The 15401-nt window shown below is 48.8% G+C and overlaps 1 protein-coding gene across 3 annotated transcripts in view; it reads right to left on the bottom strand.

Moving 5' to 3' along the window:
* Positions 1-15401, bottom strand: part of MIDEAS (mitotic deacetylase associated SANT domain protein) — a 69657-nt gene that overhangs the window by 8075 nt on the left and 46181 nt on the right. For all 3 annotated transcript variants that reach the window (XM_055303952.1, XM_055303951.1, XM_055303950.1), the window contains 8 exons: positions 13422-15101; positions 12089-12388; positions 6065-6410; positions 3921-3987; positions 3323-3465; positions 3124-3227; positions 2542-2617; positions 1777-1865 (listed from right to left, as the gene is read on the bottom strand). In XM_055303952.1, coding sequence (XP_055159927.1) covers positions 1777-1865; positions 2542-2617; positions 3124-3227; positions 3323-3465; positions 3921-3987; positions 6065-6410; positions 12089-12388; positions 13422-14873 — 2577 coding nt within the window. In that variant the 5' untranslated portion in view covers positions 14874-15101. The remainder of the gene's footprint in view (positions 1-1776; positions 1866-2541; positions 2618-3123; positions 3228-3322; positions 3466-3920; positions 3988-6064; positions 6411-12088; positions 12389-13421; positions 15102-15401) is intronic.

The raw sequence follows: 15401 nt of genomic DNA, 5'->3' as shown, positions 1-15401 counted from the left end.
ATGCTGTCTAGAGCTTACTTTTAACGATTAGTTATAATGGAAGGACAGGAAATAGGACATACATAAATTTATAGAGGGACAGTGAAAGAGAGAGGGAAAGCTAGTTAACGGTTAACAATTGGTAAATGTAAATGAGGGGTATGTGGGTGTTCATTGTACTATTCTTTCCATTTTTCTGTAAAGTTTGAAATGTTTCAAAATAAAAAGTTCCAGGTGAAAAAGTCTGGATGCCATCCACGTCCAGAGCCAGCCCGATCTGGCAACAGAGACTCCATTAACGCGAGCAGTGTCATTCCTTCCCAGGGAGTAGCAACTGACAGGTGAGGCTAGAGAAATGTTAAACTGTCCTGTGTCAGGGAGGGACTCAAGGGAGACTAACAAGAAAGCTCTGGAAAACCTGAAAAGGAAGCAGAGGGCCTAAGTCTTACTCCTAACTCTGCCACTAAGTGGCTGTGTGACCTTAGGCCAAGTCTCTTCATGTGTTGACTTCCAAGGGGCTTCCCAAAGTCTGAAATCCTAGCACTCTCATTTCACAAATCCACCTGGCTACTGGGTTTAGTTTCTGGACTGGTTTTCCCACACACACAGGCCATTTGCTCTGACTCTGCCCTTTCTGCCCCAGGCTCCCAGACTGCTCAGCCAACTGCAGGGCTGTCCAGGGAGCTGGGAAGTCCTGTCCACACAGCCCAGGGGTCAGTGACAGTCCTCTGTGCCCTCTGTATCCATCTGTGACAGATGTGCTCCAATCTCACAGGAATGGCCAAGCCAAAAATTTCTTAATTAGATCCTGTTTACACTTTTGCTATCAATTCTCTCCAATCATCCGTATGACTAATGGTCTGCTCTTTTCATTACGGTGTTTAAGGGCACCGGAGTGAGTTTTGCAGGCAAGTACTTCACAGAAATATTGCCCAATCTGGGAACGCAGTGTTACTAAAACCCAGCAAATGACTGTCCTCACAACAGGGCCCTTGTAGGAGAGTTTATCAGCACTTTGCCCAGTCCCCAGGGCTGTCCTGGCACAATCTACAATTCGAGGAGGAGAAAAGACATTCTTGGAAACTCTCTCGCCTCCACGGTCCACAAGGCTCCGATTTTTGTGAGAAGGGCTTCTGAAAGGATGCAAGTCCTTGGATTAGGAAAGCACTTTTCTTCTCCCAGAACAACATGGGAAAGAGGACAAGATAAATCCAATTTAGGAAAATGAGACTTGGCCTCCTCTACTTGGTCAGCAGAGTTACTGGAAGGAAGCCCTGGGTCTGACAGGAAGTGGGCAATGGCCCTCCAGGTTACACAGTCACTTGCTGCTTGGCTCTCAGTGCTCCTCATTCTTAGGGTGACCTCTCTTCCACATGCTAATTGTGGCTTTTGAAGCAGCCCAGCCCCTTGGGGAATGGCTCACATCTGCCTGCAGCCCTCCTTCTTTTCCTGTTCTCTCTCAGGCAAGTCACTCTCTGAAGTCTGACACCACTGGGTCTGCCCACTCAGGCCTCCCTCTGAGACACCCCTCGCACCCCCCCCAGCACCCCCAGCATGACCACACCCTAACATGAGGGAAGGAGGCTTGGAACTGAGGGCAGGAAAGGCCCAATCTCTTCCCCTTGTTTTGTTTGGAAAATTGTCTCTGAGGATACGTAGTGGCATGGACCTAACTGCTTTCACAGAGGGCCTGGTAAGGGACTGAGAGGCCACCACCGGCAGAGGGAGCCCCAAATCACACAGTCAGTTCCTGGCCTTCCCTCACTCCCCCTTCCCCCAAACAGAGCCCCAGCTTACCAGCTTCTGCACCAGGAAGAAATCCTTCTTGTAGATGGCAATGCCTTTGTTGAACAGCTTCCTCTCGGCCATCTTCCACTGGTCAGAGCCTGCAGGGCAGAGAGGGAGCCACAGTAGTGAGGTGGATGGGGCCATGAGCACTGCAGGGGGCCATCCTGACACGCAGAGAAGTGTGAAGCCATCCATCTGTGGGGGTCTCCACAGGCATGCAGAGCTGGGCCACGTACTGGCCTCTGAGCCTCACTCTCCTCACTCGCGAGCCAGGAACTAGTAATAGAAGCCACTGCACCAGTGGTGCTGCAGATGACATGAGATAACCCCGTGGGACCTTGAGGCTGGGCCTGACACAGACAAGATGTGCCACTCAACAGGGACTGGGGACAGTGGCTGCTGTGATTACGCCATTCAGTCAGTGTCCCTTTTAAAAGTCCAGTGCCCAGGATGGGACATGGCCTTCCAGGGGTTGTCTAAGATCCAGGCACCCGATGCCAGTCTGGATGGCACTCCCTGGACTCCTATCCCTTGCACCTTACCATGGGCTTTTTTTGCTTGCATGGGCTCCCACTGGCCCACACCCCTCTCCCTTCCACCCCAGGGCACAGGAAGCCCCTGGGGGACTACCCCATCTTTGGAGTCAGTTCTTTCCATCACTCTGGCTCTTGGCTTATCCACCCCCCACACCTCCTCACCCCTTCCCAGGACTCAGCAGTAAGCTGGGCCCCACTGATGCTGGAGACCCCTTGAGACTCCAGGTCCGAGGCCCACCTGTGTAGTGATAAGTTGCCAGTGGGTGGTTATGGGGCCTCAGGGGCTTCTTCAGTAGCAGCTTATTCAGCGTTTCCTGAAGGGGAAGTGAGGCAAAGGTCAAGGCCCTGCAGGGGTCTCAGTGGCAGGCCAAGCATCCTAGGTATCAGGCAAAATTCAGAAGGCCTCTTGAACCCTCTGAGTAGTAGGGTGGGCATTTATTGTTGCCCCTGCTTCACTGCTGAGGGACAAGAGGTCTGGCAAGATGGGGAGGTCGTGGGGGTGGGGCTGCTCAGGAACCTGGGCCTCTTAAGAGGAAGCATGTGGCCCCCAGGGCAGACAGACACATGAACCTTCCTGAGGGTGGGGATTCACTGATCCAGAATCAGGGAGAGACAGGGGTAGACAGGAGGACCCTGGGCAGCCAAGTCTGGAGTCTGGAACTAAGACTGCCTTGGGTGGAGCCCCTACAACCCCCAACTTGGCCCACCCCTCCTGCCGACTTTGAATCAGCACATCAGCAGTCCTGGCTCCTGCACGGCAGACATGGATCCAGGCCAGCCTCCCTGAGGGTCCCTCCCTCCACCAGGGCCATTGTCTCACCAGGATGTCTCCCCTGGACTCATGTAGACAGTGCAGGGCCAGCTCCTGGTTGGTGCCAGCTCCAGGGAAGATACTGGAGCAGGCAGCTGTCAACAGATCTTCCACTAGAGCAAGCATGGGAAGGGAAAGAAGAAATCACTTTCTGGGCCTCGCCCACCCACCTGCCCACCTTCGCCTGCTGGTTCTGGTCCCCTCTCACCTTGCCTCTGCTTCTCCCGGCTGCTCTCCAGGCCCTCCCACGGCTGCCACACCAAGTCAGCCTTGTGGGGGTCTGCAGCGGCCAGTGCCCGATCCCTCATCGATGGGATTTCCGCTTGGAACCGGGAGCCCACGTTGATGCGTCTGCAGGGATGGAAAGGGCAGGGAATGAAGCCTCACCTCTTGAGGGGATCGGGAATCTTTCTCCCTGGGGTGGGAGAAGCAGCAGGGGGTGGCTGGCAGAGGCTGAGCGTGGCAAGGCTTCAACTGGGTGTATGGGAATTTGGCTTCCGTGAGGACAGCCTAGCAAACAGCCACTGGTAAAGCCAGAAAGACAAGGCCCAGAGTTTGGGAAGGGGAGAAGCTTCAGGTTTATAGACCGAGAAGGAGTCTCCTGGACATCCTCTTTCTCCTCAGAGGCAAATTTAAACCGAGCTGGTGCTTTCCTTTTCCAGTGTGACTTCCTCACAGAAGCGGGGTGGGGCAGTAAAGCCCAGAGGCGACTGCGAAATCTCAGAGGCCCTCCTCCCAGGGCTCACATGCACTGGACCCCACTCCGCCACCCTCATGCCATGGGCCAGAGGAAGGGCTGCACTTACGGCTCAATGCTCACTGGGGTGGCCTCCCCCATCACCGAGAGGACAGGTGGGGTGACTTCAGCACTATCTATGGGACAAAAGGGATATTGGTGAAACCCTCCTCCCAGTAAGCCCCCCCCCCAACCCCACCCTCCGTGGCTGCTCTGTTTGCACAAGAGCCACAGCAGTGACTCACAGACTCACACTCGAAAATCAGGCACCCTGAATCCTGACTCCTCAGCCTGCAACTGTGACGACTAACTGTGACTTTGCCAAACATGTGGGTGCTTCTGTTTTCACACCTGCTGAGAGGGGCTATAACTACCCACCTCCTAGAGTTAACATGAGGACTGAATAAAATCACACACACAAAGCTTCAGCCTCAATAAATATTAGCTATTAGTATTACCAGTACTTATACCCATCGCTGGGTCCCTGCCCCAGGAGCTCCCACACTATAGAATTAACTCCAACATTAACCTGGGCTTGCTCTAGTAAAGAGCTGAAACTTCTGGCATGCTAGCAAGGTAGTGAAGGGGAATCCCTGTTTCATACTTCTCACTTCATGTTGGGTTCTCTGCCTCAGTTTCTCCTGAGCTAATCTGAGCACCCCACATGATCTAGACATTCCCTTGCTCCAAAAACAAAATCTTGGAGGACTCTCCTCTGCAGCTTGAGAGGAGAGCTGAACTCCCCAGCTCAGCTCGCTCATGCAGTTCCCCCTCCATCTAGGCCTCCCACCACCTGGACCCCAGATCCCAGCCGACTGCTTACTCACAGCTCATCACTCTTCCTGCACAGTCCCACCGCCAGCCCTTTGCACCCTCAGGTCCTCCCCATCCCCCTCCTGGTTCAAGCTCAGCTCTAGCCCCACCCTCTGCAGACTGCTTTCTAACCACCCCAGGCTAGAAGCTTCTGCAGGCTTTGGAGCTTAGGGTCTGTTTCTCTCACTGGCTGCTGATCCCACTCTACTCACAACCTCTGCTTTTCTGCCTCCCAGGTTCCCAGGTCAACTCTCTAATGGCTCTGTACACTCTCTAGAGCAGACTATGCTGTCCCCAACACTGTGGAGACTCTTCACAAGACCCAGTTCAATGTTTTACACCCAAGTGCTCAATAAAGCAGCCCAGGTGGCTCAGCGGTTTAGCGCCACCTTTGGCCCAGGGCGTGATCCTGGAGTCCTGGGATCAAGTCCCATATCAGGCTCCCTGCATGAAGCCTGCCTCTCTCTCTGCCTGTGTCTCTGCCCCTCCACCTCTCTTTGTGTCCCCCATGAATAAATAAAATCTTAAAAAAAAAAAATACTCGTGGATGGACAGGAGGCCTCTCTTTGCTGCCAGTCTGGTCTCTACAGTAACTTCTTCCTGCACGACCCAGGCAGGGAGAGAAGCTTCCAAGCTTGGAGGGGTACTTGAGAGGGCAGGTCAGCCAGCCCAGGGTGAGCCATTTCTCACCCATAGACACCAGGGGGCACCAGACAGCTAGGCTAAGGGAGGTCAGGGTCAGAGGTTAATCGGTGATGGTGCAGCCTCACCCTAGTGTTTACTCATATTTAATCCTCCACCACACCAAGAGATAGGATTATCCCATTTTTCAGAGGAAACACATCCTTTTGGGAAATTGGCAATGGTTTCCAACAATTCACCACCCAGGCCACCCAAAATGTCTGCTCTGGGCCAAAACAACTCCCAGGAGACAGGATCTGCCACCTTCTAGGAATAAACACGACGCTCCAGGCATGATTCGCTAATGCATCTGAACCTCGCCACAACCCTGTGAGGTGGTTATTATGTTGAACCGTTGGAAACTATCAGTGAATCTAAAAATAGTTGAAATTGGCAATTTCAGAATCAACCAAATACTATCTTCATTTAATACTGAAGAAACTGAAACCGAGAGAGTTTAAATGACTTGCACAAATCATAGTAAATGGTAGAATTGGGATTTGAACCCAAGCAGTTGGACTCAAACCCCTTTCCCATACCCCGGCCTGTTCTTGAACCAGGACAATCTCCTTTTCTCTCTCAGAGAAGAGAGTGGGGCCCCTTTGCCCACAGTATTCTAGCTCAATCTCCAACAGCCCTATAAGTAGAGTCTCATCCCTGCCCACTGCCCTCCCTCCCCACATTCCCTGCCCCCATGACCCCTGAAGGTGGGTCACTCACTAGACCGCAGCAGGGTACGATGGGCACTCTTTGGCGTGATGGGAGGAGGGGCTGGGATGCTGCTGGTTGACATGATGGCATTGAAATAGAGACCGGAGCCTTCCCGCACAGGGCTGAGGATGGGGGGCGGTGTATAAGGGGGTAGTTCAAAGCTCCGCTCTGAGGGGTGATCAGCTAGGCGAACAGGAGAGCGCAGGTGGCTCTGATATGGGGTGATGTTGGAGTAGACGGGAGGGGCAATGAAAGTGCCCGCCTTGGTGGGGATGATCAGGGGCTCAGGCCTTGGCCGCTGCTTTGGTTTCCGCACTGAAGGTTCCCCTTCCAACTTGACATTCATGTCCTCAGCCTGGAGAAGGAAAGAGAACCAAGATGGCTCAGCCTCCTATGTGCTGGGAAAACTGAAGACTTGACCACTGCTTGTCCGTCTCACCTTTGGAACTTTAGTCTGCCTACTACACCTGCCAAAAGGCAGGCCTGAGACAGGAAACAGGCCCAAAAACCCTTTTACCATCTCCTCTAGGCTAGGGGTCAGCAAACTGTTTCTGTAAAGGTCAGAGAATAAATTTAGGCTTGTGGACTGCACACTGGCTCCATTACATACTGTTCTTCTTCCCCTTCTCCCCATCCTTTTCAAATAATCCTTTTAAAATGTAAAATCCATTCTTAGGTCTGGATTTGGCCCACAGGCCCTAGTTCCCAACCCCTGACGCACAATATGCTATTGGATGGGGAACTGTAGCAGTAAAGGGGCAAGGGTCTGTAGTTGCATTACTTGGAATGGGATCTACCTCCCTTACTTAACACATAAATTTTCTTAACTTTTCTGTGCATCATCATTTTTAATCTGGGAATAAGTGCCTACCAAAGGTTTAGTTATGAGGACTAAATTAATTAATACATGGAAATCACTGAGAACAGTACCTGATATGTAGTAAATACTCAATAAATACTGGCTGCTATCAAGCTCTGTATTAGATAGACTATGTGCTAAGACCTGAGCTGGGCATGGGACCACAAAATAAATAAGACAGTCTGGTCCTCACAGAACTTTTCCTCATAGTATTAGTCCTATGACTAACACAGACTAGCCCATTCATGCTGTCAAAGGTGAGCCCTCTGAGCTTACCCTTGCCCCTGCTCAGTAATGCCCCATGGATCTCCATATAGAATAGAGGGTGTATGGCTATAAGGGAATAGAGGCCTTTCTTTGCTCCATCCCTATCCCCTCAAAGAGGAATGGAACTCTATGAGGGTGAACAACATCCAAATCACCTTTCTGGGTGCACAGCTGGCCACCAGGTGAGGCTGGCTACACTGACTGAGTAGGCCTGAGGACAGCAGGCTCTCTCCCCCTCCCAGTGTCCCATTCCTACAAACTCTTTCAGCAGAGGCTCCTGACTCTCCATGAGGTCTTGGTTATGTCCTTTACCCATTTGTGTCCCCCCCCTTTTTTCTGTATACGAGGAAGAAATGAAATTCTTTATTCTTCCCTCCTTAGGGGAATAATATGATTGCACAGAAAGAAATGCAATGGAGCCAAAGGCCCTCAAGCTTGCCAGACAAGCAATCCAACACGAACTCAGCTAGTATAATGATTTGTAATTTTGTAATAAGGGACATGCAAATAAACTATTTTGAATATTTGACAATATTTTCTGTATTGATTTTATAGATGTGATAATATTGAGGTTACATAGAAGGAAGAAAGGAAGGGAGGGAGGAAGCTTATGTATAGTGTACTTCAGATAGAAACCTAAGTATGTATGAATGCAATGATATGATGTTTGGGATTTGTTTCAAAAAAAAAATCCAGTGGCAGAAGAAGTGGAGATACAAATAAAAAAAAAATGTCTCGGGCAGCCCAGCAGTTTAGTGCTGCCTTCGGCCCAGGGGGTGATCCTGAAGACTTGGGATTAAGTCCCATGTCAGGCTCCCTGCATGGAGCCTGCTTCTCCCTCTGCCTGTGTCTCTGCCTCTCTCGCTCTGTGTCTCTCTCTCATGAATAAATAAATTAAATCTTAAAAAAAAAAAGAATATTTTGAAAACCATTAAAGCCAGGAGATGGTTAAATATTGAGGTTCATTTTACCATTCTCTATACTTTTGTGCAAGATTGAAAATACCTATATTAGAAAGAAAAATAAATAAACAAACAAACAAATAACAACAAAATAAACCTCATCCTAAAGTCTGGTGAAGTTCAAGTATCTACAGGTGGGGATTCAGGAGATCCAAATTCCAGGACTAGCTCTGCCATTCCTTGGCTGTATGAACTTATGTAAGTCTCTTGCCTTTCCTGGACCTACTTCCTCATCTATGAAATGGGTATGTGGAGCTATGTAGTTGCTCAGGCTCCTTCCTGCCATCCTCAGGACAGAGGTCTCTATCACAACCGGAGAATAAGATCCCAGAGAGTAGAGACTGTCCTGCTCTTAATAATCTTAAAGGTCCCCTTTCTTTTATAGAAGACAGGCTTGCAGGCCAACTCTCCAGCTGAGAATAACTAAGAAATCCAGACTCTATATAAAAACCAGATTTCTAAAGGTAGCTGAGAGCAAATAAGTTGGCAAAGACTTGAAGAACCAAAATATAGGAAAAGAAGGAAAATGAAAGAGGTAAGTCTAGCATTTGGAGTTGTGCTTTCCCTAGAGGTGGATGCATTAGTAGAAGAGGTAACTAGGAAGCTGAGAAAATAAACAGAGTTTTTAACAAATCCAAGGAGCTAGTAGAATAAAAATCGGGCTTCAGACCTTGCCAAGGAAGGAGAGCCTGATAAACCCCCAGGCTTTGGATTGGGGTTCCAAAGGGCTATATCCTCAGAATAAAGGTGAATCAGAAATAGACTAGTCTTCTTCACATGGAATAATGAGCAACTTAAAATCCTCTACTCTTAATTGCTGATTAAATTAAAAACAATTGGGATCCCTGGGTGGCGCAGCGGTTTGGCGCCTGCCTTTGGCCCAGGGCGCGATCCTGGAGATCCAGGATCGAATCCCACGTCGGGCTCCCGGTGCATGGAGCCTGCTTCTCCCTCTGCCTGTGTCTCTGCCTGCCTCTCTCTCTCTCTCTCTCTCTCTCTCTCTCTCTCTATCATAAAAAAAAAAAAAAAATTAAAAACAATTCAGGGCAGCCCCGGTGGCGCAGCGGTTTGGCGCTGCTTGCAGCCTGGGGTGTGATCCTGGAGACCTGGGATCAAGTCTCACATCAGGCTCCCTGCATGGAGCCTGCTTCTCCCTCTCCCTCTGCCTGTGTCTGTGTCTCTGCCTCTCTCTCTCTGTGTCCATGAATAAATAAATAAAATATTTTTAAAAATAAATTAAAAACAATTCAGAATTGCTAATGCCCTTTGCTACCTGTCAGATGCAAAGATAAATCCTCTCTGGAAGACAAGAACATCATCCAGAGTCTTTAATTACCTCAACAATTGTTCATATATGTCTGACATGCAATTAAAACTTACCAGATATACAAGAGAACAAAACATGATTTAAAAACAAGAAGTATGGGATCCCTGGGTGGCGCAGCGGTTTGGCGCCTGCCTTTGGCCCAGGGCGCGATCCTGGAGACCTGGGATCGAATCCCACGTCGGGCTCCCAGTGCATGGATCCTGCTTCTCCCTCTGCCTATGTCTCTGCCTCTCTCTCTCTCTCTCTCTGTGTGACTATCATAAATAAATAAAAATTTAAAAAAATAAAAAATAAAAACAAGAAGTAACATAACAGAAAGAGACCCATGGGGATCCCACTAATAGAGTTATCAGACATAAATTTTAGGAAAACTTAAATTATGCAATAAAATAAAAGGTTGAAAATTTCATCAAAGAACTAGAAACTCTAAAAACGACCAAATAGAAATCAGTAACTGAAAAAAATTAACTAAAAATAAGAATGCAATGAGTGGGTTTAACAACATATTAGATATAGCTAAAGAGAGAATGGGTAAACTGAAAGGCCAGGATAAGAGAAAAATGGAAAAAACAGAAAAGTGCATGACAGACAAAAAAGGGATATAGTGAAAGACTCTAACAAATGTATAACTGGAGTCTCAGAAGGAGAGAAGAGAGAAAATGGGGCAGAAAAAAATGTACAAACTCTAAAGAGGATAAATACAAAGCAAACCAATATTTAGGTATAACAGCAAAACTGCTGAAAACCAATGACAAAAATAAAAAAAGCTTAAAACCAACAAGATAAAAAGACACCTTATATTCAAAGAAACAACAATATGGCTTATGGTGATTTCCCAACACTGTAACTACAATGGAAGTCTAAAGACAATAGAATTACATCTTTTAAGTACCAAGAGAGAATAACTACCAGCACAGAATTCTCCATGCAGCAAAGTTATCCTCCCCCACTCTCTCTCTCAGATAAATCTTAAAAAATTTTTTTCAGACAGACTAATAAATTTCATCACTAACAGACACTAAAGGAGATACTAAGGGATGTTCTTCAAGCAGCACATAAATAATCCGAGGTAGAAGCTTGGAGGAATGAGAAGAAATGAAAAACAACGAACACAATAAGTCTTTCAGTAAATCTAAAATGAACAACTGAACAAAACAATACTGGTATCACTGAGGAATGTATAGAATTGTTGAATCACAAGATTGTATAGCCAAAACAAATATAACACTATATGTTAACTATATTGGAATTAAAAACTTAATAAAAACAGTGATGTTATAATATCCTGGTAATTTTAAAATATTTAGAGAATGAAAATACATGATAATAATTTTACAAAAAAAATAATAATTTTACAAATTATAATTGGTGGAAAATGGAGTTAAAGAGTTGTAAGAACTTTGCATTGTCCTGGAAGAGGTAAAATACTAATTTATATAGATTTCAATAAGCCAAGAATACATGTTTTACTCTCTAGTAGCTCTTCTCAACCAAAGAATTAGCTCTAATGTCATAAGGTGTTCACTGTATGTAATGACTTAGCTTCTCCCCTATGCATCTAGAATGATACTAGTTATGTGCTATTCCTCCAGTGAATTGAGAAAATAGTCACTCAAATTCTTTGTTGTAGGGCTTAGTTCCTCACATTAATCCAGGAAAGAAAGGCTGCTGGGATAATTACTAAAAGAGCAATAAATAAAAGAGTAATAAGTAAATAAATAAGAATAATAAACAAGTATATAACTAATAAATTAATGAAGAGGGAAAACAGAATAACAAACCCAATCAATCCAAAAAAAGGTGTGGGGGTGGAGGGAGGAACAGAAAAGGCAATATGGGATAAATAGAAAGCAAAAGCAAACAGTAGAGAGCAAATTCAAACCCAAGTATATAAGTAATTACATTAAATGTAAACTATATCAATGCTCTAAAAGACAAAGGTTGTTAGAACAGATAATAACAAACTCCAATTATAGGCCATTTGAAAGATACACCTTAAGCATAAGGATACAGAACGGCTAAAAGTAAAATGATGGACAAGATACACATCTCATCTATCCCCCTCCTTGCAACACTAACCAAAAGAAAGCTAAATGTTTCACAAAGTAGACTTTAATAAGAGGCAAAAAGATTACTAAAGATAAAAAGAGACATTTCATACATGAAGTGTCTAAGTCACTTCTAAATGAGTATGTAACTAATAACATTGCACCAAAATGTATAAAACAAATACACAGATCTAAAAGATGAAGTAGATAAAAGCTCAATCTTGGTGAGATTTTAACATATATATGTTTGTACTGACAGAACAAATAAATATCTCTGCATCTCAGTGCCTAGCACAAAACCTGACCCATATTAGAAGCTAAAATTTGCTGACCTGAAAGAGATTCACACATACTAGATTTTACTAGGCAGTCTCAATTTCAAATATAATACTATCTCATTGTCTCCTGTAAGTGCATTAATCTGTAAGTTTGGTTTGGAAAATATAAATAGTATCTCCACAGGTTGCTTAAATTCTTCCTATATTACCACATTCTCCTTTTTCCTATAGGGTCCTAGGCCCCCAGGAGCACATAGGTATTAAAAGTATTTGCATGGTGAGCCTCTCATACCTGAGCTGGGGCATCAGTCCCAGGAATACGAGTGGACCGCCTGCGGGTAACGATGACAGATGGCTTGTGTTCAGCGGGGTTCTGTTCGGGACCCTTCCCATCCTCATCAACACCTCCAGCTTGGGCCGCCTCAGTTGGGTCTATAGTCCGCACAGGCACAGACACCGGGATGATGAGGGGGACCATCCCGCTCTCCTCTCGTGCTCGCTTGGCAGCTAAGGAAGGTTCAGAAAACTCCACCCCACACTTGGTAGTTGAAGCTAACACACTTTTCCTCTTCTCCTCAGAGACACTGGCATCCTGGAGGAGAAGAAGAGGGAGGGGGAACGGAGGTAAGGTTTAGAAGGTAAGTCCCAATAAGTCAAGGACACCCAGTCACATTTGCTTCAGGAACTCAAACACCCACGGTGGTTCCCAACAGTCTTTCCCTGAATGTCTTTTCTCCCACCACACCCCCAAATACTCTCCATAATCTCCCTTCTGCCAGGTCCTCCAATCCTGGCCTGGCACAGGGGTGCCCAGATGGCCATCTCAGGCCATAAGTGGCTTACAGATGCATTTTGTTTGGCCTATACAGTTCATGCCACACAAAATAGTATCTAAATTCAAAACTTATGTCTATAAAAAAAATAAGCAAGGAACCTGGTACCAAGCAATGGTGGTCTTTGTACCTTTTACCCGTTGGCAACTGGCTGGAGGGAAGTCAAATTCTACAGCCCTGATATAAAAAAATGTTTTTATTTATTTATTCATGAGACACACACACACAGAGGCGGAGAAGCAGGCTCCATGCAGGGAGCCTGATGTGGGACTCGATCCCAGGACTCCAGGATCAGGCCCTGGACTGAAGGCGGCACTAAACCGCTAAGCCACCTGGGCTGCCCATGTTGTCATTTCTCTTAAATCAACTTGATTGCAGTAAAATTTACGTACAATAAAATGCACCTATTTTTAATTAGTTTGAAACATTTCGACAAGTATAATCACCTGTGTAACCACTGCCACCTTCCTATTTTGGTATATGTGATCTGGCAATGGTTTCACCTGCCCCTACTCCCAATCCCTCATGTGCCAAATGAAGAAGCCAACCCACGATGGCATATCGCCTGCCAACCTGCGTGTGTAAACGTTATCTTTCCTTCGGGTATGAACGACCTATGTTCTTTGCACAAAGGGAGTTCAGAACTCCCAGAAGCCTATGGGTTCTTTCAATTTCCTTCAATGAAATGAGAAGACTGCCCTGTAGACTTGCAATCACTTGCTCTCCCCGGGCCCCAGACACAGCTCACCCTGCCCTCTGCCAGGTCAGGCCTCCATCCCATGCCACTCTCACCTTTGCGTTCTGCAGTGAGGCCAGCTCCACTGCCTTCTGGGCCAGGGTCAGCAAATTGGCTTCCTGGGATGCCCGGCGCCTCCGTCGAGTGCTCTGGATCACCCCACCCCGTAGCACCTGCCCACAGTCCCCAGTGCCCATTGCCCGCATGCTCTCCTCGTTGCCCATTGTGGGAGCCTCCCGCTCCCGACCGTTGGGTGCCAGTCTCTCCCCTTCAGACAGCACCTGCGACTCCCTCAGCTCCAGTGGGAATCCCAGAGCTTCAGGATGCGGCTGCCCCAAGGGGCCGGGTGGTGGCTGCTGTGGGGGCCAGTGGTGTAGGAACAGGTTGCTGGTGGGCTCCTGTCCAGGTTGGGTGCCAGCCACATCCAGAGGGGCAGAAGGCAGGACGCCCTCCTTAGAGAGGCGGCGGGAGCGTCGGGGGAAGGCGATCTGGGACTGAGGTAGCACAGGCTGTGGGGCTGAGTCCTGCAGGAGGGCCTTGCGAAGTTCCGGGTTCATGTCAGGGTTGGGGGGGAAGGGGTAGGGCGCCATGCTGTGATGAGCCAGGTGGGACTGCCCCAGAGGCCCGGCTGGCTGCAAGCCAAAGTCCTGGGGCTGCTGAGAGGGTGGCTGCTGCATGGGATAGAAGTTCTCAAAGAGCTGCATCTGGGGAAGGGCGGCCTGTTGCTGCTGCTGCTGCTGCTTCTGCGGGGGGAAGGCCGCCACGGGGTTGGGGGGCGGTGGGCCCTGCCGGAAGACCTGCCGGTTCACCTGGTGGCCAAACGCCAGCTGGAAGGGCTGCAGGGGCAGTGTCTGGTTGGTGGGCTTCTTGGCCACATGGAAAGAGTTCAGAGGCGTCTGGGGCCTCCCTACGTCCAGCTGCACTTTCTGTGGCATCATTGGCCGCACGGCATTTCCGTAGCGGTCCAGCTGCGGCCCACCTCCTTTCTCCCGCTTCAGTGCGTCTGGGTGGTTGTAGTAGGTAGAGACCCCCATGCCAGGATGCGGGCTCCCCTTGGGTCCACTGTAGAGGGGCAGGCTGTGGCGGTTCCATGTTGTGTGGGGTGGGGGCTGGCCCGGCTGCTGCTGCCAGCCACTGTCACTGACACCCCCACCGCCTCCACGCTCGGGGCCCCGGCCTGGAGCCATCACAGAGTTGGGCCACTTGACAGAGCCCACCTGCTGGGACAACATGGCTGCCGTGGTCCGCTCGGAACTGTACACCACGGAGTTTAACAGGGCCAGGCTGTTGGGAGGGGGCAGCTCCACGGGCTGGGACACGGGGGCGGCCCCTACGGGACCCTCAGGCCCAAAGTAAGGCTCCTCCTTCACTCTGGTGGACTGCGGAGGAGCTGGGGGCTGCTGTGGGGCCTGCAGGGGTGCGGGCTGCTCCTTGGGAGCTGGTTCCTGATCCCCAAAGAGGCAACGCTTCCGCTTGTTCTGAGCCTTGGGCTGGGCCTGGAGGTTCATGGTGTGGCCAACTGGGCCCTGGCAGCGAGCCCTACTTCACCAGTTGCCCATCCCCTGTGGGAAGGTCCTGCTGGAAGCCCAGCTCTTGTCCAGGAGCCAGCGGGGGCAGAGCAGGGATGAGGTCAGGCACAGGGAGAAAGAACCGTTGGCTCTTCCTTGCTCTTCGTGGAGAGGCTCTTGGGCTTGTCTACTTTTCCCAGTTCATGATGTTCCACAGGACCCTGGAGCCTGCAGACAGAAGAATGATAGTGTCAGTCACAGCCTCTCAGGATGCCCCAGATGTCAGCACACATGTGAGGGAGGGGCCCAAGTTCACAGAGCAGCCCTGGTGAGGCAGGAGCCAGGGCCCCCGGGGGAACTACCAGAAGGCGGGGCTTTGTGACTCTCCTCATCCCACCACCTCACCCTGCAGCATTTGGGTGTGTGATCTGTACACTACACAAAGGCACCTGCCAGGGAACAGGAGAGGCTGAGACCCAGGTGGAGGAGCCCCTGCAGCCAAGATGGGAAAAGGTGCAACAAAGTCTT

This window comes from Nyctereutes procyonoides, unplaced genomic scaffold (assembly GCF_905146905.1).
Source record: "Nyctereutes procyonoides isolate TBG_1078 unplaced genomic scaffold, NYPRO_anot_genome, whole genome shotgun sequence".
Taxonomy (NCBI): Eukaryota; Metazoa; Chordata; class Mammalia; order Carnivora; family Canidae; genus Nyctereutes; species Nyctereutes procyonoides.
Note: the sequence above shows the minus strand (reverse complement) of the source record. Positions and strands in the feature narration are given on the sequence as shown.